Source organism: Excalfactoria chinensis, chromosome 3 (assembly GCF_039878825.1).
Source record: "Excalfactoria chinensis isolate bCotChi1 chromosome 3, bCotChi1.hap2, whole genome shotgun sequence".
In the NCBI taxonomy this organism is placed as follows: Eukaryota; Metazoa; Chordata; class Aves; order Galliformes; family Phasianidae; genus Excalfactoria; species Excalfactoria chinensis.
This window is the reverse complement of record NC_092827.1, coordinates 6,224,999-6,246,256: the sequence shown is the minus strand read 5'-3', so window position 1 is coordinate 6,246,256 and position 21,258 is coordinate 6,224,999. Positions and strand designations below refer to the sequence as shown.

Below are 21,258 nucleotides of genomic sequence, written 5' to 3'. Positions count from 1 at the left end.
ACTATTAACTGAACATTCATTCTGCAGGAACATACAGTCTATGACATCTCATAATTACTTGGAATTGTGTGAAGAACCTTATGAACAAAGAATGGCTTTTAAAACTATGAAGAGTTAGAAAATGAAACAAATTACTTCACTTTTGGATTATAAGAACGGGGCACGACCTAGGCCTTATTTAATAAAACACAGTAGTTTGTTCAGGTCCTTGTAACCAAAAATAGGGAAGGGTAACTTTCTTTCCACTGTCATTTTCTGCCTCTCTTCCCTGTCCATTTGGAGCTCATCAAAAATACCCTCAAGCTGCAGCTCACTGCAGAAACAAGCAAAGTGCATTACAAATACAGAAAGAATTGAACAAACTCTGTACTTCTTTTAGTATCAAGTTACCTGGACTGTCCAGCTGAGATGCTCCATTCCTCTCGCTGCCCAGTACTGCGTGATTTTGATTTCTCTTTGCACACAGGATCCGCATGTTTCGAGGTACGTTTGGCAGGAGGAGATATGTGGCTGTCGCTCAAACTACCATCACTACCTTCATCTTTCTGAAAATGAAGAAGCGCCATTAATTGGCTCGTTTTTTATATATCCTTATAAAAGAAAAAAAGAAAGAAATTAAGCTTTGTAAAATAGAACTTTAATGTACTGTACTTTACCCACTGTATTTTGTATACATGACGCTGTTACCCTTACTCTATTGCAAAAGAACTAATAGTGAAATAAAGACTGAGGAAATTAACGCACTTAGAAACAGAGCAGGAATTCATCTTACTGATATTATCTTTGTATTTAAAATGCTGAAACAGTCACATTATAATCTCCTTGGATAGTATCCATAGGTACCTGGACAGGCCTGAAATGTGGACTTGATGAAACCAATGAGGTTCAACAAGGTCAAGTGTGAGGTGTTGTACTTAGGTCGGGACAATCCCAGATAACGTGTACAGAATGGGAGAACTCAATCTTTAATCAAAGGGCAGTGAGGCCATGGCACAAGGTGCAGAGAGAGGCTGTGGGTGCCCCATCCCTGGAGGTGTTTGAAGCCAGACTGGATAAAACCCTGGGAGCCTGAGCTGCTGGGGGCACCCAGCCTACAGCAGGGGGGTGGCAGGATGCAAGCCCCCTGCTAAAGCAGGTACCGTATCATAAGTTGTACAGGCATCCAGATGGGTCTTGAATACATCCACAAAAGGAGAATCCACAAGCTCTCTGGACAACCTGCTTCAGAGCTCCGTCACCCTCACCATAAAGAAGTTCTTTTGTTTGCTTGTATGAACTTCCTATGTACGAGTTTTGGGTCATAGCTCCTTTTCCTATTGCTACATACCACCAAGAAGAGCCTGACCTCATTCATTTGCCTCCCACAACCCTTCAGACTTTTGTAAGCATTAATGAGATCCTCCCCCTCGTTCTTCTTTTCCCCAGGCAGAACAGACCCAGGTTACTCAGCCTTTCTTCTTACAGGAGATACTCCAGGCCCTTTATCATCTTTGTGGCCCTCTGATGGACTCCTTCTAGATCCCTGTCTTTTTTCAACTGGGGAGCCCAGAACCAGACCAAGTCCGCACAGCGTTCTAAAGCAGCCTCACCAGGACAGTGCACAGCAGGAGGATCACCTCCCTTGAACTACAAGCCATGCTCTTTTTAATGTGCCCCAGGATACTACTGGCCTTCCTGGCCACTAGCATTATAAATTCTCTGCTTTATAAATTCTTAATTCAGAGATACACGCACAGATCCTGGTTAAAAACCTAAATATCTACTACAAGAGAGTAACAAGCCTCTGAGTATTGAGACCTGGGAACTGTCAGAAAGCACTTAAAGCTAAGAAGAAAAGACAGTTTTACTTATATGCAAGGAGACGATGGTGGAAGTCCAGTTTATTCATCCAGCTTAAGTGCAACAACAAACCGTTTTGTTCTACAAGTGATTCAAATTCTGGATCACAAAAGTATTCAAGAAAAAAAAGAAAATGTTGTTTCTAAAGCAGAAGAAAACGATCACAGCACATTTAGAAAGCTGCAAAGCCTAAAGCAAAGCAGATGCAGGGGAGCAGCACAGTAACAGAGCAGACCCAAAGGAGCTCAGCACCAGTGAACTTGCCAACCTCCTTTGATCTTGCCCTGATGTTATCTGACCCACCCAGAAACCAAACCAGCTCACTGAGGCCTCACAAGTTCATTTTCTTTCAGCTGGATTAGTTTCTCAGCTGCTTAAAGAGCTGAATTATTTCATTAAAAGATATTAGATTGTAACTACCCACGTTCCTGTGTCGTTTAAGTTGTTTTAATCACGGCAGTTATTTACCTGGGAGTAGGGAAAGCAGGATGTTTCTATTAAGATTCAGTCTTGGGAAACCTTTAACCCTCATCAACAACAAAACAAAATACAACAAAAAGCAAAACAAAAGCATGTCCTCCCTCACTGCTTCACTTCTTCAGGAAGTGCATCCATTTAACTCCACTCTTTATATTATCTTTACTAGAAGACTACAACCAGAAGTTTACATGAAACAGGATCTGGGGTCAAACCCTCAGACTCAGGCAAAGTGACAGCAGAGATGAGAGCTCCCTTCCCAAGCATAACCCTTGTGTCACTTCACACAGTGACACCCCACAAGCCCTGTCATCCAGCTGCTCTGCACGGCATCCAGCGCCCACAGAAAAATGGCTTATCGCAGTTCTGATAACTGAATATGTTCCATTTGCATACTGTAGGTATTTGTGCTTATCCATTAACCAGAAGCAAGCTCATTTGTGGACTTACGCAAGTGCTGCACTGCTAAAATGTGTGTCAGTAGGAACTTTCTCTTTGCAATTACCAGAGCAGAATGAAAGCAGAGGCTTCAAGGGAAGCCACAGAACCAGTTTCAAACCGGCTAAGCCAGAAAGAGAAAATGAAGCTAAGAAAAAGGAACAAACAAGTAATGAAGCTTTATGAGGGGTTTGTGAGCAGGGAAATACATAACACCTATTCTCCTACGCTCTGTCTGTACTCCTTCCCATGCAAAGATCTTCACTCCTCCCAGGTCTCCTACAAGCACCTTTGTTTGCACTTCCTCCAGTCTCCCGCCCCCAGCCTGGCTGCTGTTCCTTGTTCCCCAGCCATTCCTCCTGGCTATTTAGTGAGGAAAGGAAATATGGCACGGCAAACTACTGCCCAGCTCTGTGCACACTGAGCAGCCAACCAGCAGCTAAAACACAACAGCCTTCAACCCAGGGATAGAAGGTGCTGCTTTGGGTCTCTGTTTGCTACTGAGTCCTAATCCTCACAAAATACATCACAACTGAGGAACGCTGAGATCTCTGCTACTATCAGACAGGAGGAGAACCATCTCACAAATACAAAGCCAGTCTGGAACTGAAGACAGTTAAGCCCAAATACTAATCCAAGTGAAGAACACTAACATACAAACTGTCCTAACTGAGGCAATGACAAAGCCACAACAGTGAGAAATCGATGCACATTTAACTGTATTAATAAGTCTAGAAACTCCCTTTTCCAGTCAACACTCCACGGAATCAAACCCCACCAAGACAACATCCAGACTTTTCACCTACCTACAGCAAAACATGGAGATAGAGATCTCATTACTCTCAAGTGATTAGCCAGATGGGATGCACGTGAACAAGAAAATAAATTAATCTTAAATTGAAAAGCCTTTATGAGAGTCGTCTTCCCATCGCTTCCTCCCATTTATAGCAAAAGAGGTCTAATGATTCCACTGCACTCAACTTGCTCCCTCAAGAAACTGGGTCTCAAATCATTTTATATCTTTAATGATTAAAAACAGTACTTAGGTTTCACCCAGAAACTTATTACTTAACAGTACACACTGTGAGTATGTTCAGGGACCAGGAAGGAAAATGGACGATAAAAGTATCAAGCCTAGAAATTGTGCCATTGTAGAAGCAGGAATCAGCACACTGAATTCAAAGCTCCTAATGAAACACTGGCACGGAAGCAAGCCCGCTCACATGCTGAGAGCAGAGCTGCCACCAGAATTCAGAAAATCCTAATTATGCCAGAAACTGCCTGAAAGTACCAACACCGCACAGTTATCAGTGCTGGAAGGTGAAAAAAACGCTATCAGATAAACCTGATTTAGCACAATTCTATTTATCTGCCAGAAACAAGAGACCCACAGTAGTCCAGATACGATCCAGAACCCAGTGCATCACTGTATGGAAAGCCGTCTCACTAATAACGGGCTAAGAAGTAACTGAAGTTAAGAAGACAAAACCTGCAGTCTACCATGGAGAAACAACGTTCATTGTCATGGGATATCCTGAGTTGGGGGAAGGGATCCATGAGAATCACTGAGTCCAACTCCTCCTCCTCCTCTATGGAGGTCTCCTCTTCAAATTGCTCCAGAGCTGAAGGCCTCATGAGTTCACTGAATGGAAGGACTCTGGACCCCTGTTCACTGAATAGGATTCAGGATCTCCATTCACTAAATGGAAGGAATCGGCATCCCAGAAGGGCCCTTCCCTTGTATTAGCCCACCTATGGATTCAAGAGTATAATTGAATTTGATAGCCAAAGGAATATTTCAAATGAGCTGTTAAGTACCCACAGCAAGCCATGCAGAAGTAGTGGCAAACTCTGGAAACATGATTTCACAAAAGCACTTCAATGACAGTAACGATTAATCTAATAAATCAACCCAAAATCATTAAGTCAAGTAATAAAGCAAATATATCTGCACACTTTTATGTTTTCTTTGCATGAAAATGATGGAAAAAAACATTTATCATCTTCTAATACACAGGAGCACCAACAGACACTGTTACTTCAGTCTGCTCTTCCAAATCACCACTACGCACAAATGTCAAAGCAATAATCTGACATTCAGAAAACTTTAGTGCAACATTCAGAGGTAAGTTCTTCAGTTCTGAAGGATCACAAACTAGACATCAGCAAATAACACTAAATTCTCCTTCTCCACCTTTCTACTTAGAAGTGACTCAACTGATGAAGACTCTCAGAAAGACCGGAGTACACGTGCCATGGGATTCCGAATTCAAAGAGGATTCATCTATAAAGGCTGCTTTTAGGGACATCAGAGGGGCCAGCTGGCTAAAACACTATCACTGATTAATTGTCAAGTCAAAACACATACATCACCTGTAGCGCATTGAAGATATCATATAGAGGGCTAAAAGCTTGGTTTTGAGGGTGGTTTTGGTGTTGATCTTTTCTAGCTGGTTGGTTTTGGTTTGGTGGGGTTTTTGTTTTTTAAATAAGCTGAATCTTCTGGCCAGGAGAACATCTGTAGGAATCCTCTATCAGTCTGAATATCCCAAAATAATTACAACCCAGAAGTCTTGGTGATAGACGATGAGTTATCTAACACTGCCATCTTGAAGAACACCGACTCGAGTCCATCTCGTCTTGGGTGAAGCAACAACACTATACTAAAGCACAACACCATCTGGCAATTTCAGGAAGAAGCATTTGGTTTGCTGCAGGCCCAACTGTATTAAAAAACAAGTGTGCGGACAGGCTGATATATTATTTGAGCTTCCCATGATGGTAAAACTCGCTCTCCTTGCCATGCCTTCTGCAGGTCACACCCTTCCTCTGACTAACTCTCCCACACCCAGAAAGTTACCATGATTGCTCCTGTGGCTTCGCAAATCAGACCTGAGTTACCAACACAGTATTTTAATTCTTTCAGGTATGCTTTTCTCTTTTCTATCATCTCTGCCCACGTCTAAGACATGAAATAAAGACCAACCAGCACTCAAGCTTCAATTGATTAACAGTATTCCTCCGCACTTCAGACAACGTACAAACCATTACAACTAGTTATTCGCTTTGCTCTGATGAACGATCAGAATCTGAAGTTCACTCTTGCCTTAATTTAAAGCAAGGAAATAAGCATAACAAAGAAATCCACTTCAGCTGCATGTTTTCACTTATGTCTACTAACTTTGTGCTTCGGTAACTATTCAGTTCACAAACAACCTGCTTCTTCTGCACTTTATCTGTAACGTCATTTCGAACACATGAGAACAAAATGGAGCTTGTCCTGTGATTCTGGACAAGTCACCTGCTCCCCTGCATATCAGATCCTGCAAGAGGTAAAACGTGTGGATTAAGACATCAGCTTAGGCAGATCTACTGCACTGAAGACCTACTTTGAGATCCATTGCTGAAAGTGAGGCAAGAGCCAGGCATCCCTCCTGATGCATTTTTGGGTTAGACATACTAAGCAGGCAGAAAAGCCAAAACATTTCACAAGTTGAGTTATTTTTAGCTTTTCCCTGGTTTGATTACAAATTCTAGCAACAAAACCAAGTGAGTTTTCTGCCATAACTACGATAACGTCATCTGACTATAACCGAGTAAACCCCTTCAAATCTTACCTCTACTGTTGTCATTTGGTTTTTAGCTTCTTATCTTCTGGTTCTAGCTCCCAAATCCACACTTGTATGCAATCATTTCTCTGATCTTACCACAGGCGTTAAGAAAGAATAGCATGATTTATGCTCAAGTATTTGATGATAAAGGAATTAACAACTACGACTGCTGTAATTTATTGGTGATGATGGCAGTAAAGAGTGCCCCAATTGCAAGTTGAGCAGAATTCTTTAACATTCAGCTCCTGCATTTTAGCTTTCAGTAAATGATACTTAAGTCAGCAGTAGCCATCAAGAATATAGAGAACACCATCAACTTCTTCCCAACTCATTCTTCCAAAAGAAACACCTCCTGCATGAGAGTTGCTTTCATTATTACAACAGATTTCTACTTTATTTCCTAGAACTCTCCAACCCAAGATCTTTAACAAATGGGAAAGCTTTTGATTAAAGAGTTAAAAGTGTAAAAACAGAACACAAGCCCACTTGTTTATTGGGTATTTTCATACTTGCAAACGTTCATCCTTCCTGCAGCAGCAACCTGCTCAGAGCCAGGCTGAGTATTGAACAGAAAAGCCCTTGAAAAAGAGGTTCTGATCCGACACCCAGCAGCTCCTGCAGTCCATGGGCTACCTGCAGGTTGATAAGGGAGAGCCTCTGCCAAGGGGGCTGAGGTTTGTCCTCCTCTCCTCACCACTGCCCCCTCCAAACTCTCCACAATGAGTCCCTCTCCTCCCTCTTGTGCCTTCCCAAAAACAGATGTGAAAATGGGAATTTCCAGCTGATAATCAGGGCAAGGGGAACAGGAGGAAGTGGGTTAGATTGCAGCTGGACCAGCAACCTGATCCTGATGCAGCTGATCAGATGGCCAGACAAGCATTAATACTGCCAAGTCTGCCCCTTTTCGCAACTGTAGAGCAAGCAGCTCGCAGCACAAGAAGTCATGCACCTTCACATGAGCAAATCTACTGAGATGAGGTCTCTGTCTGCTGTAAAGGGGTTTGCACTTTACCCAGAAGCTCTTCTAGAATACATCAGTTCTATATACTACCTATCTGCCCAATTTAACACTAAAGGAATACTAAAAGCAGGGCATTTTCAGTCAGAACCACTTCCACGAGTTTCAAGCTTCTGTTAACAAAGACCTTAAAAACAGAAACATTTACAGGATGTTTACAATTCAGAAGTGGAAAAAACAAAGCATTCCAAACTACTTTTTTTTCCCCCCTTCAGTTCTTAGTCTTCAAGAATCTCATTTTTTTTTTTTTTTTCCAAATCTCAAAAGACTTGAACTACTATGAAACCTAAATACAGAAAGATAATCATCTGAATAAGGATAACAAGCAGGAGGGCAGAGAGATCCTTTAGGACAGAGGTTTCCCAAAGTTTGGACATAACCACGCAATCAAGCTATTACATCAAGCAATGAAGTGTCCATAGCAAGTAAAGTCAACAATAAGGTAACCTGCTGCTTTAAAGTACGCGGGAGTCAAGATCATAGAATCATAGAATTACGCAGGTTGGAAAAGACCCTGAAGATCATCAAGTCCAACCGCAGCCTAACCATAGCACCCCAACGCTAAAACCCTCTGCTAAATCATATCCCTGAGCACCACATCCAAACGGCTCTTAAACACATCCAGGGATGGCGATTCAACCACCTCCCTGTTTATCCCATTCCAGTCCCTAACCACCCTTTCTGTAAAGAAGTGCTTCCTAATATCCAACCTAAACTTGCCCTGGTGCAACTTGAGGCCATTTCCCCTCGTCCTGTCACTTGTCGCCAGTGAGAAGAGACCTGCCCCACTCTCACTGTAAGAACCTTTCAGGTACTTGAAGAGGGTGATAAGGTCTCCCCTCAACCTCCATTTCCCCAGAGGGAAAAAGGATGCTTGTGGATCTCAATCTACAGAGCACTTAAAGACACTACTTCAAAAGTAAAACCAAATTAAAACCTTGTATGTTATCTTCAGATTAATGTCTTGAATCTTAAAATCAAGATGAAAACAACATTCAAGATAACCTCAGAGGAATAACAGAAAGTAGTTAATGAACATTTAAAATGAGGGACTGCAGAAACACAGCAACAAATGTTGATGTGCGTAAACTCTTCCATGCGGGCAGGGAGAAGAGCTGCTTTGGTTTTGGTGGGTATTTTGTTGTTGTTGTTTTGCTACTTGCTCACTTAATTTCAAGAAACAGATTGGATGCTGTAGAAACACAAAGAGCCCACCTTCCGAACTATGGAAGTGCCCAAACCGAAGTATCTGCTTTGAGCGCAGCCAGGCAGAAAGCAGAAACATAACAACATGAAAATCTGGATAGGCTACAAAAGCTGCTCAGGAGCTCTGGACAAACTGGAGTTGTGTATTTCTGGTAGGAGCACAAAAGCTGCATCACACAATCCAAGTTCAGATGGAGTTGAAGCTATCAGGGCACACACATTCTCAGTTCAAAACTGAAAGGCTGATAGAAGATCGCATCTGGGTCAGAAGAGCCATGTTTCAGTGCCTACCTAGCATGAAATTGAACTTATTCAGGAACAGAACCCAAGAAAACATAAATGCAAAATAACACCTGAATAATTTAAAGCAAAACTCGTGGTTAAACTAAGCCACAAAAATCCATTAAAGGTAATGAAAGCAGTGTTTCAAGAATAAACTCAGGTAAAAACTGCTGAGAAAAAGCAGCGAAGTATGAAGAGTAAAACAGGAGCAGGACAAGGGGAAATGGTTTTAAGTTGAGGGAGGTAAGATTCAGGTTGGATGGCAGGGGGAAGTTCTATATCAAGAGTAGTGAGGTGCTGGAACAGCTGCCCAGAGAGGCTGTGGATGCCCCGTCCATCTCTGGAGGTGTTCAAGGACAGGTTGGATGGAGCCCTGGGCAGCCTGGACTGGTATTAAATGGGGAGGCTGTCAGCCCTGCATGCAGCAGGGTGGTTGGAGACTCATGATCTTTGAGGTCCCTTCCAACCCAATCATTCTGTGATTCCATGATGAGAAAACTGCAGGATGAGAAAGGATGGCAAAACAGTTCTCTCTGCAGTAGTAAGGAGGTTTATTCCCACACGAAGTAATATATTACACCTCAAATATCTATCAGCATCATTTAAATGGTCACAGCTATGATATAAGAGCAATGAAAGCTTCATGCTACCAATTCCCACATGCAGGATGCTTTGGGTTGGGAAGGGTTTTCTTCATCAAACTCTGTAAAAACATTTAAAGCATCACTAGAACAGCATGAAAACTTTTCCACACATAGCAAATACTCAACAATTTAGGGCAGGATATGCAAAACTTTATCACATCCAAGTGAAACCGCAGGGGAATGTAGGTGATCACAATGTAATTTACCTGAGCTAATTATCTTACGTAACCCCAGGCTGTACGCCACTCTTGCAAAACTGTCATGGGATCTCTCCCGACAACTGGTTAAGCTTTTCTGCCTTGAGTTTTAAAGGAGAGACAGCATCGTGAGCAGCAGCTTTTGCTAACATTCCCTTTTGGTCAAACCCAATATTCAGAGAGCAATCAAACATCGGCACCACTCTGAGTATTCCTCGGAGCTGTTACCCGCTGCAGTAGTCCTTGTATTTCTTCCTTGTCAGGCCCTCTAACAGTATGACGGCAAAGATAGCAGTTTTGAATGACACATGACTTCCTCCTAAAACAAACTGCGTGTCCTCAGGAGGTGCCGTGAATTTGCTTGGTGACTTATTCTGCCTGGGTAACGCAGATAGGACACACACACATACACACAAAGAACTTTGACTCAGAACAGCCATTTGGAAGCACGGAACTGTTACAAATGCTGATTATAGAGAATTTGGACAGCAACCTGGACACGGATCACTCCTGACAAGTACTCATTTCCCCGCTGCTCACAGTGTGTTAATATCACACTAGCAAGGAACAGACTGCACGATCTGTTATAGATCACTGACTTTCTCCTGGTACGAAGAACAAGAGAACACTAAAACAGAAGGAACTGCCGTTTCACCGCACTGCTAAGATGAGCTTAGTCAGAAACTCTCTTTAAACTGAAGTTATTCTCAGTAATTTCAATAGGCTCTGTATCTCAGTATATAATTCGAAGAGCTGTAGAAGCACTGAGTCCCCTCAGCACCTTCCTTAATTTATTGCAAACTCTTAGCCATAACCCAATTAAATTTATTATAAAATGTAAGTATTTAAGAGGAGCTTCTGTCCCTGAAGAGCTCTCCATGCAGAGGGTAAGCAATAGTAATTCCCCCTAGGGATGAAGGACGCACCAAGTTGTGTTAAGAGTTTTACTCTAAGTCCATTCTGGGCTACCCAGAACACAGTAAGATGCTCTGCAAAGGAGCCAGTCTGAAAAAATAACCTGCATCAAACTCTTTCACAAAGAAAAGGTTTATTTTCGGGAAGCTCTAAGTTTAAAACTAGAATCATAGAATTACGCAGGTTGGAAAAGACCCTGAAGATCATCAAGTCCAACCGCAGCCTAACCATAGTACCCCAACACTAAAACCCTCTGCTAAATCATATCCCTGAGCACCACATCCAAACGGCTCTTAAACACATCCAGGGATGGCGATTCAACCACCTCCCCGGGGAGCCTATTCCAGCACTTAACTACTCTTTCTGTAAAGAAGTGCTTCCTAATATCCAACCTAAACTTGCCCTGGTGCAACTTGAGGCCATTTCCCCTCGTCCTGTCGCTTGTCACCAGTGAGAAGAGACCTGCCCCACTCTCACTGTAAGCACCTTTCAGGTACTGGAAGAGGGCGATAAGGTCTCCCCTCAGCCTCCTTTTCCCCAGACTAAACAACCCCAGCTTCCTTATCCTCTCCTATATATTCTATAACAAATCATGATACACATTAAAAGTTCGCTCTGTACGTTTGCAATAGCTGACCATTAAAGTGCATTTCTTAAGGAGTGAAGCAGTGGGTTTGCGCAAGGAAAGCTGCATTATCACATTTTCCAAAGCAAAAAATGGAAATATTTTGTTACAGACTGAGATATTACAGTAAGAGATGTAGAAATATATGGGTATTACAGAGCACAAAAACGCCGCTTAGTTTTATACTTGACCACACTGCAGCTCTTTCTGTCAGTCCCAAGCCTGTGCTTGTTCCTATTAGCAATTAAGTACAATGGAGAGCTCTATGTTGCGACTGAGCAAGCTGAATGATGCTGGCAGCACTACTTTTAGATGGGATCACGTGCTACAATTAACACAGAGCCCTCAAGTAGCTCTTAAGGCACTGCTAATGCTTTCTTGCCTAATTAAATTAAGTTAATCTCGTATACATTTCTACAGTGTCTAACTAATACACTGACATGTTTTCAAAGTGTTTATTTCCCAAGAAATCCCCCTTCTCAATGAGCATTTTGATGCTTTTGTACGTTGAGAAAAGCCATTTCCATTGCCAAATAAATATCACAAGCATCATCACAACTCAACACCTGAAAACATCAGACGTAAGTAAACCTCAGCTACACTGAACCACTTATGGTCATAACCTCCAATAATAATAAATAATAAACTTCCTGGCTCTCTGATGCATTTAGTGAGGGATTCTGTTCATTTTCATCTTGCTGCTCAGTGGACACGCATCTATTCATCTCAATCATTGCCCAGAACTCCAAACAGTTTTCTTTTCAAATACTGATGTCATTGCTTTGTCTGAGATGAGAAAATACTACAGAGGGAGTAAAGAGAATATGATACAGGTTTTCTGTGGAAATGATCCATCACAGTCTTAATATGTATTGCTTCCACATTAAGATCCAAAAAATTGGACACTTAGTAAGCAGTTTAACACAACATGGAACCTAAAGCAACTTCAAGTCAGATCTTCTTTTCTGGGCTTGGGAAAGAAGGGATTCCCACCTACCCTTGTACACGTATAGAGAGAAAAACAAAAACAAACCACAAGGAAATAAGGAGAAAGGAAATAGACCTATAACACTGTTCGTAGTACCTGGTCTACAAGTGTTTCACAGGATGCCATTAGATTACTAACTCAGTTTTCCTAACAAGGAACAAATAGATCATCTGTTAAAATACACTCCAAAAGGGAATTACAAGGGTTGCCACCAATGAGCGCTTCCCTGTGAATTCAAGTTCAAACTTCCTCAGCGGAGGGAAATTAAGTCACAGTGCAAATAAGCAGCGTGACATCTCTGCCAGAGCTCCCAGCTCTAGCTGCCCATTAACCCAATTAACTGCCGTAGTAAGGCTGCTTTCTGACATTACAACTAAAAAGTCTTAAAAGGACACGCTGTTCCAGTCAACAACAGCAACTGCACAAAAACAAACCCGGCACCAAACAGCCTCCCCTATCTGTCTGCTGACACTCACTTCCAAAAAGCAAAGGCTTTGTCTTCCTACCGCTGCACTTACTCACGCTGTACTCACTGAAATCCTCCTTTGGCATTATTTCAAGGAGATCCGGGAGCTCAGAAACACTGCATCACTGACAAACACTTAGATCTGAAGAATAAAAAACTGTTGGACAAAGATCACTCAAAAATAGGGTGGGATATATATATATATATAGATAGATAGATATACACACACACACACATATATATGTATATATTACAGAGCCAAAGCATTTCTTCTAATGTTGAGTGAACGTATCTTTAGACGTATGGGGTGCACCCCGTGATGAAAAATATCATCATTAAATCAATAATCTCCTTTCTTTAGAGCATGAAAATCACACCGTGTAAAAAAAAAGGTGTGGAAAGAAGCCCAACCTATTTACTTAGCAGCTGCAAACTCCCTGCTATATAAACCAGTGAGAGTTACGCCAAACTTTGCCTTGCAAACCACAAGACCCACGATACAAATAAACAGAAACTGCACATGAGAACAAGCAGAACGGCTCCGTACAGCCACGTCCTCCATCCCCACGAGCCCAATGAAGTTACACACAGAGTAAGGGCCACTCAGAACAAGTAAGGTGTGCAAAGAGGAGCAACGTGAAGCACAAGGGAATGGAAAGAGTCCTTAGAAGGAATCTGACAGTGATTTTATTATTTTCAAACAAAAGATATGGGGGAAAAGGCTCTCTGGCCATTCCAGCTGTCATCCTCCAGATCTGCTGCTGTTTTCAGTCTGTCTAATTAACATTTTCCTTCGCACAGGGCAGGACGTGGTCAGTTGGTGCACGACTGACAAACAACCAGACCCCTCCCCATTTTCACTTCTGTATTTACCGAGTCTTTCACAACACACAGCTCTGAAAACAGGCATGCGGCTGAGCGAGCTATAACCATTAGCCTAAGCCCTCAAGCACCTGAAAAAAAAAAAGCCTTGTATGTAATGAAAAGAACAGCGCTGTCAACAGAACCGCTTGGAGACACCAAGGCAAAACCAAAGGGTTTCGGAATTCTCTTTCCCAGTTAGTTTGTTGCTCGAATCTGTCTATGGAATTCATCTGCCACCAGACCACAGTAAAGGCATTATAAGTTACGTTGAGAAAGCGTTCAACTTAACCCCGTGCAGCGACGGCACAACCGCGTCCTCCCCGCCCCACAGCGAGCGGGGCGTCCCACCGACAGGACGGCTTCCCCAGACGACAGTATGTTACCTCATGAGCCGCTGCGAGCCCTCGCTTCAAACGCACTGAGGTCATTTAGGGAAGGAATTAGGAAAAAAAGGAAAACGAAAAGAAAAGAAGGGAGGAGGGACAGACGATCGCGAAGTTGCGACCGGCGCGGCTCCCAACTTTTGTCTGGCGGCGGCGCAGAGCCGCTCTCGGCCGCAGGGGGCGCTCCGCCCGCAGCGCGGCCCCCGCCCGCCGTGCCGGCCCTGCCTCAGCGCCGCGGCCCCGCCGCAACTTCGCCTCCCGTGTCCTCGGCCGCCCCCTGACCCTGTCAGGGGCCGCCCGCTCGGCGGCTTCCCTACAACGCCGCGTCCCCGCACGCCCCGCTGTCCCTCCGCTCCCCCTCCTCCGCTCAGCTCGGCACCGTCTCGGAGCCGCCCCCCTGCGCGACAGCGGCGCTGTCCTCAGCGGTTCCCGGCCGAGGCCCTGACGCCGCCACCGCCCGCCACCCCCCCCCCCCCGTCCGCCCCCGGTTCCCTTCTCCGCGTACGCTGTCCGCTGCCCGCTCCCCGCCGCCAGCCCTCACCCGCGCCGCCGCCGTCTCTTCTAGCCCGGCCGCATCTGCCTTGGTGCCCCTTTTGGAAGAGCGGGTCCGGGACGAGATGAAATGGCTGCCGGCTCCGGCCGCTGCGGCCGTCGCTTTGCCCAGGGGGCGCAAGGAGCTCTTCCTGGTGTTCACCATGGCCCCGGGAAGGGGGACACGGGGGGCCCCGCCGCCGCCGCCGCTGCTGCTGCCGCTGCCGCCGGCGCGGAGGGAGGAGGGAGGGCGGACAGGCGGGGGCTCGGGCAGGGAGGGGAAGGGAAGGGGAGGGGGAAGAAGGAGAAGAAGTCCTCTGGGGACGCCGCTCCGCCGGGCAGAGCCACAAGACAGAACCGCGCCGACTCCTCCCGCCGCTGCCGCCGCCGCCGCCTCCTCGGCTGAGCCGCGCACTAGCCGGCCGCCATTACTGCCCCTTCTCCCTTTCTCTCCTCGCCGCGCCGCCACCCCGGCTGTTGCCGCAGGAGGGCGCTGCGGCGCCGCCGCCGCCTCGCGCAGGGCCGAAACGGCTCCCGCTGTGTACGTTCTAGCACGGCGCCGGCGCCGCTCTATGGGCCTGGTACGAGCCGCGGCCGCGGGGGGGGGGGCCGGGAGGCGGCCGGCGGGGTCCCGCCGGGATCGAGCCGCGCCAGGTAGCCGGCGTGTCGGGCTGGAGGCCGCAGCAGAGGTCTGGAGGCGCGCGGTCACCGCTTCTGTCAGGCGGTGCCTCCCCCGGCGGGATCCGGCCCCTCGCGTTTACACCAGCAGCGCTCCGGGGCCGGGCCGAAGAAGGGACGGCTGCCCACGGCCGGGCCCGCGGAGCTCTGCTCAGCCACCGGACTCCGTGTCGGTCAGTGACGCGGCTTTCACGGACGAGGATTAGGGAACCCAGCCCTTTGCGTGGAGAAGTTATTTCGCAGCCTGTGAAGGAATGCTCTGCTGCCCAGCTGCCTCAGCTCGCGTCCGATGTCCATTGCTCAGCACTTGGAAAGCTGGCTTTTCTGTCTCTCGTATCACAGATCCAACAATCACGTTACAAAGATTTGTATCTATTACACTGCCTGAGTGCTTTTCACACTGTTGGCAAACTACAATCCCTTCACACTGATGTGCAGCAAGAAATCCTTGTGCCACCAGCTGTTGGCCTTCATTGAACTTAACCACAATGCACGTCCATAAGCCCTCAAACACATTCAGCATAGAGCTGTAGGTGATGTAGGCAGCAATAGAAGCACAGAGCTGTAGGTGACAAAGTCGCAGCCTCTGTTTGTTACTCTGACTTGCTTGGCACTGCTGTTTTGACCAAAGTAATACAAGTAATACAAGTAATACGAAGTAATACAATTACAGATCACATGGCTGGGGCTGCTAGGCTCATATAGGCTCTATCAGTATTCTTAGTGCTTAAAGGTGGAAATTGCAATGATGTTTAAATAGAGAACAATAAATGTAAAAACTGTTATTCTGGTTCACGTCCATACTCCCACGTGCTTCCTTTCAAGATTGAAGTCTGAAAGCACAATGGAGCATATACTTAACAATGTAAAACATACAGTAGTTCCATTAGGATGTATAATATGAAAATGGGCCATTTAGATTTCCGAGAAAATAAATATCTCCGTATACAGAGACCATTTTTCATTTTCCTAAGGTACTCCTGAGTACAGCATCTTTCGAAGTAGAAATGATCATCTTCTGGTTATCTGACGTTCTCTGTTTACAGCTTTTAATCTGTAACAGCAGCAGTACTTTGTCTCCTGGTTAAGAGCCCGCAGTCTTTCTAAAGCACAGTTGTTCTGCTCAGTGCAATTTGTTTGGTTACATTGCCTATTCTTCATTTATTCCTTTATTTGTATTGAGGTCATAGAAAGATGCAGCCATTTCAAACCCTTGTAGGGTAAAGGAGTATTTTAATGAAAAACGCATGACAGGTTTTGAAAATGACATTGGGAAACAAGTTGTAGGAATGGAAGCTGTGCTTTACCAAACACGTTGTGGGAAAGAACCCAGAGATATGTTTCCTACAAGAGCTACTACTGCAACCATGTGATGATAGATAAATGTGCTTTCCCATTTCCGTCCTTGCTACCGATCAGCCATGGAATTCAGATATAGTGTTCGAATTCTTCTGGTCTGCAAATGAAAAATAGTATTTTGATCTGAAAGTTTTTTGTGTGCATCACAAAAATACCATCCCCATTTTGGGAAAACCGACAGATGAAGCTGTGGCCCAAAAAAGGACCCAAACTGTAGATGCAGTGAATGTCATAACTCAGGATTGCAATGCATTGGCAGGAGCGTTTGGGGAAGCTTGCATAACATCTGCTTGCAACATGCCTGATTCAAACCAGCACTCCTCCCTCCTCTCAGGAACACTGATGGCTTTTTAAAAGTAAAATCAACTTTGTCATTATGCAAGCAAAATTATTTTCTGGGTGCCTATTCAGATCTGCTCGAGGCAACAGAAAGCCCACAGCATGAAAGCATTTAATATTTACTCAATATTTTGACCGCAGTTGTATCCTTTTGTTGTTGTTGTTGTTCCTTTGTCCTTTTGTTGCAATGCTCTGATCTCATTCCTGTGAGCCACGCTCTTTATGACGCCAGAGGGACCACTCTTGCGGAGGGATTGATGTCGTTAAAAATCCCTGCTCACTGCTTTGAACACTCTTACTGCTTCATTCTCATTATGTTAGCATAGTAGGGAACAGGGAAAGACATGTTTCATTTTGGATGTTTCCTCCCTACGTGGTTTTTGGCAGATGGTTTTATTTCCACGTTTCTTTGTTGTCCCGTTGTTCTCGCAAGGCGTGGCCAGTAACGGACTCAGTCATCTCATGGCTTTCTGGCTTCTACGTGTGCTCCATCGCCATTCTGAGTAGGAACGCTATAAGTGAATAAATCGTAAATCACGAGATTTTATTGTCACTTTTGTTTGGGGTTTTTGTTTCTTACACAAATGACATCGTAACGTCAGATTAACATTTTATATTACACGTACTAAGAGATGCTGAGGAGCTCCGAGATCTGGTTTAGTGGTTTGCTGTAGCTACAGTAATGGGAGGATGGATGGACTGGATGACCTTGTAGGTCCCTTCCAACCTTGTGATTCTATGATTCTATGATTTCTATACAGTTTAACAATAAAAGATGAAGTCCTGCAGACATGAATTTACAGCAATTTCACTAATTCCAAAATGTATTTGTTCCCTCTTTCTTATTTGTTGTTTGTGTCTGCTGTAATATAATGATGGCATTAAAACCTGTTTTGACCCTCTATACGTAGGGAGAGCTCTGTGGGGAAAAAAACTGAGTAGTGAAAGAGAAAAGACAAGAAAGAAGGGGAGAAGGAACGCAGTTATACTCCACAAAGTATTACATAAAACTTTGGTAGGGTTCGATCTCAGTAAGATTCAATTTGAAGGTTTGTAGTTTGGTCTTGAAGACAGACGGGTAAATGCTTCTGAAAATAAATGCCATTGGGAAGGACTCTGTTTCAAATTGAACCAATTTATAACAAGTGCTGAAGCTTGCAGCAGTGTTCAACACCCTTTTATCTCCAGTTATTAGAAAAGAAGATGAAAATAACCAAAACTTATATTGAGAAGAGGCCAGGACATCTGCTGTGGCTGGTACGCCACTGAGACATTGGGAGACAATGAAAAAGTGCTTGAGCAAGAGAATCCCTTTAGCTCAACAAGACTTGGGGAATTAAGTCTTATTGGGACTCGGTGACATAAAAAGACATTAAAAGATGAGCCAGGATAAAGAAGAATGGAAATCCTTGTTTATTCCATAAGTAACATTTAATGTCATGGGAAATAGTTGGAGATGGAAGATTTTGTTGCCATCTGTTCCTGTTTTACAAGGAAATCAGGAGCACATTATAACAAAAGAAAAAGTGCTTCGTCATTTATTAAGAACTTTTGTAGAGACCTTCATCCCAGTAAGGACCAGAGGGCTTTTTTTGGTGAAATCCTATTTGCTTCAATCACAGGCAATTTATCAGAGATTGCTTTGTAATATCTCTGAATAGCTGTAAAGTTCCAAAGAATGGAAATTAAATCATCTTTTCAGGACTCTATTTATAAGCTCTTGCGTGCTTCTCTCTGTCATGCTGTCAACTCATCCTGGTTTCAGCTGAATCTCAAAATAAAGAGATTCAGAAGAAATTAGGCTTTTGTACATGTGCTCTATGTCCTTTCTTGAAAGAACTTTAGGAAATTGAGATGGAACAGCTTCTCTCTTGAGAACTGTCCACTATAAAGATAGGCCTTTAGGGAAACTTCAAACAAGGAGGGTCTGTTAGCCCGGATTGGTCCCACCTAACACTTAAGCACATAAAGTCCCTCCATGTTGCAAACACTTTGCAGTGATATTAAAGTGACCCATTCTTAATAATAATTAACTTTGAATGTTCTGTTCGTATGTTCAGCTGAATATTGCTTTCCAAACTACAACAGGTAACGTAACTGCAGCTTGAAATGATATCAGGGAGCAGATTAAATAAACACGACATTAAATAGGAGTGATAAGAACTACCTCCTGATATATCAAAATTAGCTTCACATCACATCCAGCAATCAGCTTCCATACCATTTCCTGCTGAGCTAAGGTTACATACAGTAGATGGTCTGATACTAGAAAGGCTGATGACACTCTAAGCCAGGAATCTGCAGGATCTGTTTTTTCACTATCATCCCATACTGAAAATTGCTTCCATCTAGGAGAAAAGTGGCATATCATCTCACTTCGGTGTTTATGATCATTAATCATATGAAAGTAGTACCCCAGCCTGTTACTACGCTGGGTGATATATAGCTTTGTCATAAAGAACAGACTCTGCTCTAAAATGCTTACAATATAAATAAGTGTTTATTAACACATTTGCAGATAAGCATTAGGAGTATATGAATGCAGAATAAAGGTCACATGGATAGTCCACTGGAAACCTTATTTGCTCATAAATCTCCCTGCTCCTCACACACAATCTTAGCTTCAAAATTAAGTTTTCTTGTTTTGCGCCTAAGAACAATCCTATAAACTGTGCTACCATATCTTAATTTCACATGAAAGTGCCTTTGTTTGGAGAATTCACAGCATTTCCAAATGTGTGTTATCTGGTACTAACAGTTGCTCAAGCTGTCTTTGTGGCTTCATACATTCTATGGTATTTTTAAATTGAAGCTATGTTCACTTTGCTGTGGATTTACACTCCAGGGGCCCAGCTGCATGTGTGGATACCTCATTGCATGGGGGTAACACCCTGTTCATGAGTGCTGACTCACGCAGTGTCTCCCATAAAGCAATGACTCGCTTTCCCATTGCACTGATTTTCCAGCAATGTGAGCTCCCAAACTATTTCTCCCATTGTGGCAGCCTGCAGCACTTACCATCCCTGCAAGGAGCAGGGGGGAAAAGGACACCGCACAGAGGAATGTGCTGTCATGTCAACAGAACTACCGAGCACGGAGTGACCAAACTCTGTTCTATTTTACAATCCCATTTCCCTCTCGGTCTGTTACAGCTATATAGATATGTGTATATTACTGCAAAGGCTTCAGGCAACAGCTGCTATCTCAAGTAAAGGTCAATCAATATAACCGATGTGTTGATGTTTAATTATAGGTAGCTGCTGTTTTCCTCTGGCATGGGTTAACCTTGGCTTAAAATATACCTTCAGAATTAGTTTTCTGATTGTTTTTAGGTGCACCACGTGCAGTGCTTCTTCTACAACCCTGACAGCTGGGCAGTGACAGCTGGAACAGCGCTTCATTTTTGTCATCATTGAGATTCACTCCTACATTATAAAACAAGTTCAGGGGGTTGTTACCGTCTTCCACACCAGCGCATCTGATCACTCCTGACAAAGGGCCATGAGATGGTTGTATTCATCTAATGAATACCCTGTTACAATGTTTTTCAGTGAACTCAGTCTGGGTTGTTTGCTTCTATTCGCCACACTGTAAGAAAAGGACCATTTGCTTCTGTTCATCTTCTATGATGTTTCTTGCCAGAGAATAAGTTTAAAAAATGCATAGTCTAAAAGGATTTCAGTAAAGGCTCGATTGTAACCACACTAACTTGAACATATCCACTTTTTAAGAAAAGGAGATTTTTTTTATGCTATACTGGAGTTGAAGGCAGATTTTCCTTTTATTTTTCTTGCTCCCATGCTTTGTCAAGTTTCAGTCCTGAGGGAAAACAGCTGCACTTAGAAGAGCTATTAAGGAACCACTAAATTCACTAGGACACCAATTCCTATTGTAGTAGGTCAGCGTGTCTCCAGCTGTACTCTGATTTGCAGTAATAGATCTAATCTTCTAAATCAATACTTGATTGCAGTTGAGAAGCCCGCAACATTAAACCAGGTAAAGTCCAATCTTGCCTTTTGCTGTGCTTACCTTGGGTCTAATACAATTTTTGCAGAAAGGGCCCCAAGGCAGGTCTTGCACTTATTATAAAGCTTGTGTGTTCAATGGAATGAAGCAAATGTACTTAAGATATTGAAAGTAAAATATGTTCGGCACCGCAGAACAACTTTATTATATTTTACCCAGCAGAATTTGTAAATTCCTTACATTTCTTCAACAGCAGCATGAACACCTCGTGATACATCCCTTACACGTACAGATATATATGTGTATATGTGAGGTATAAAACTCGGTAGAATCATAGAATCACTCAGGTTGGAAAAGATCTCTAGGATCATCTGGTCCAACCCCAAACATTACACCATGCCCACGTCCCTCATTGCCACATCCCCACGTTCC

At 43.8% G+C, this 21,258-nt stretch overlaps 1 protein-coding gene across 3 annotated transcripts in view; it reads right to left on the bottom strand.

Annotated features, from left to right (window-relative positions):
• Positions 1-14,925, bottom strand: part of ATAD2B (ATPase family AAA domain containing 2B) — a 71,636-nt gene extending 56,711 nt beyond the window's left edge. For 2 of the 3 annotated variants that reach the window (XM_072333269.1, XM_072333270.1), the window contains exons 1-2: positions 14,495-14,925; positions 391-545 (exon numbers count right to left, since the gene is read on the bottom strand). In XM_072333269.1, coding sequence (XP_072189370.1) covers positions 391-545; positions 14,495-14,650 — 311 coding nt within the window. In that variant the 5' untranslated portion in view covers positions 14,651-14,925. Of the gene's footprint in view, positions 1-390; positions 591-14,494 lie in introns of all 3 variants that reach the window. The other variant, XM_072333271.1, reaches the window with a different exon arrangement.
• Between the last annotated feature and the right edge of the window lie 6,333 nt (positions 14,926-21,258).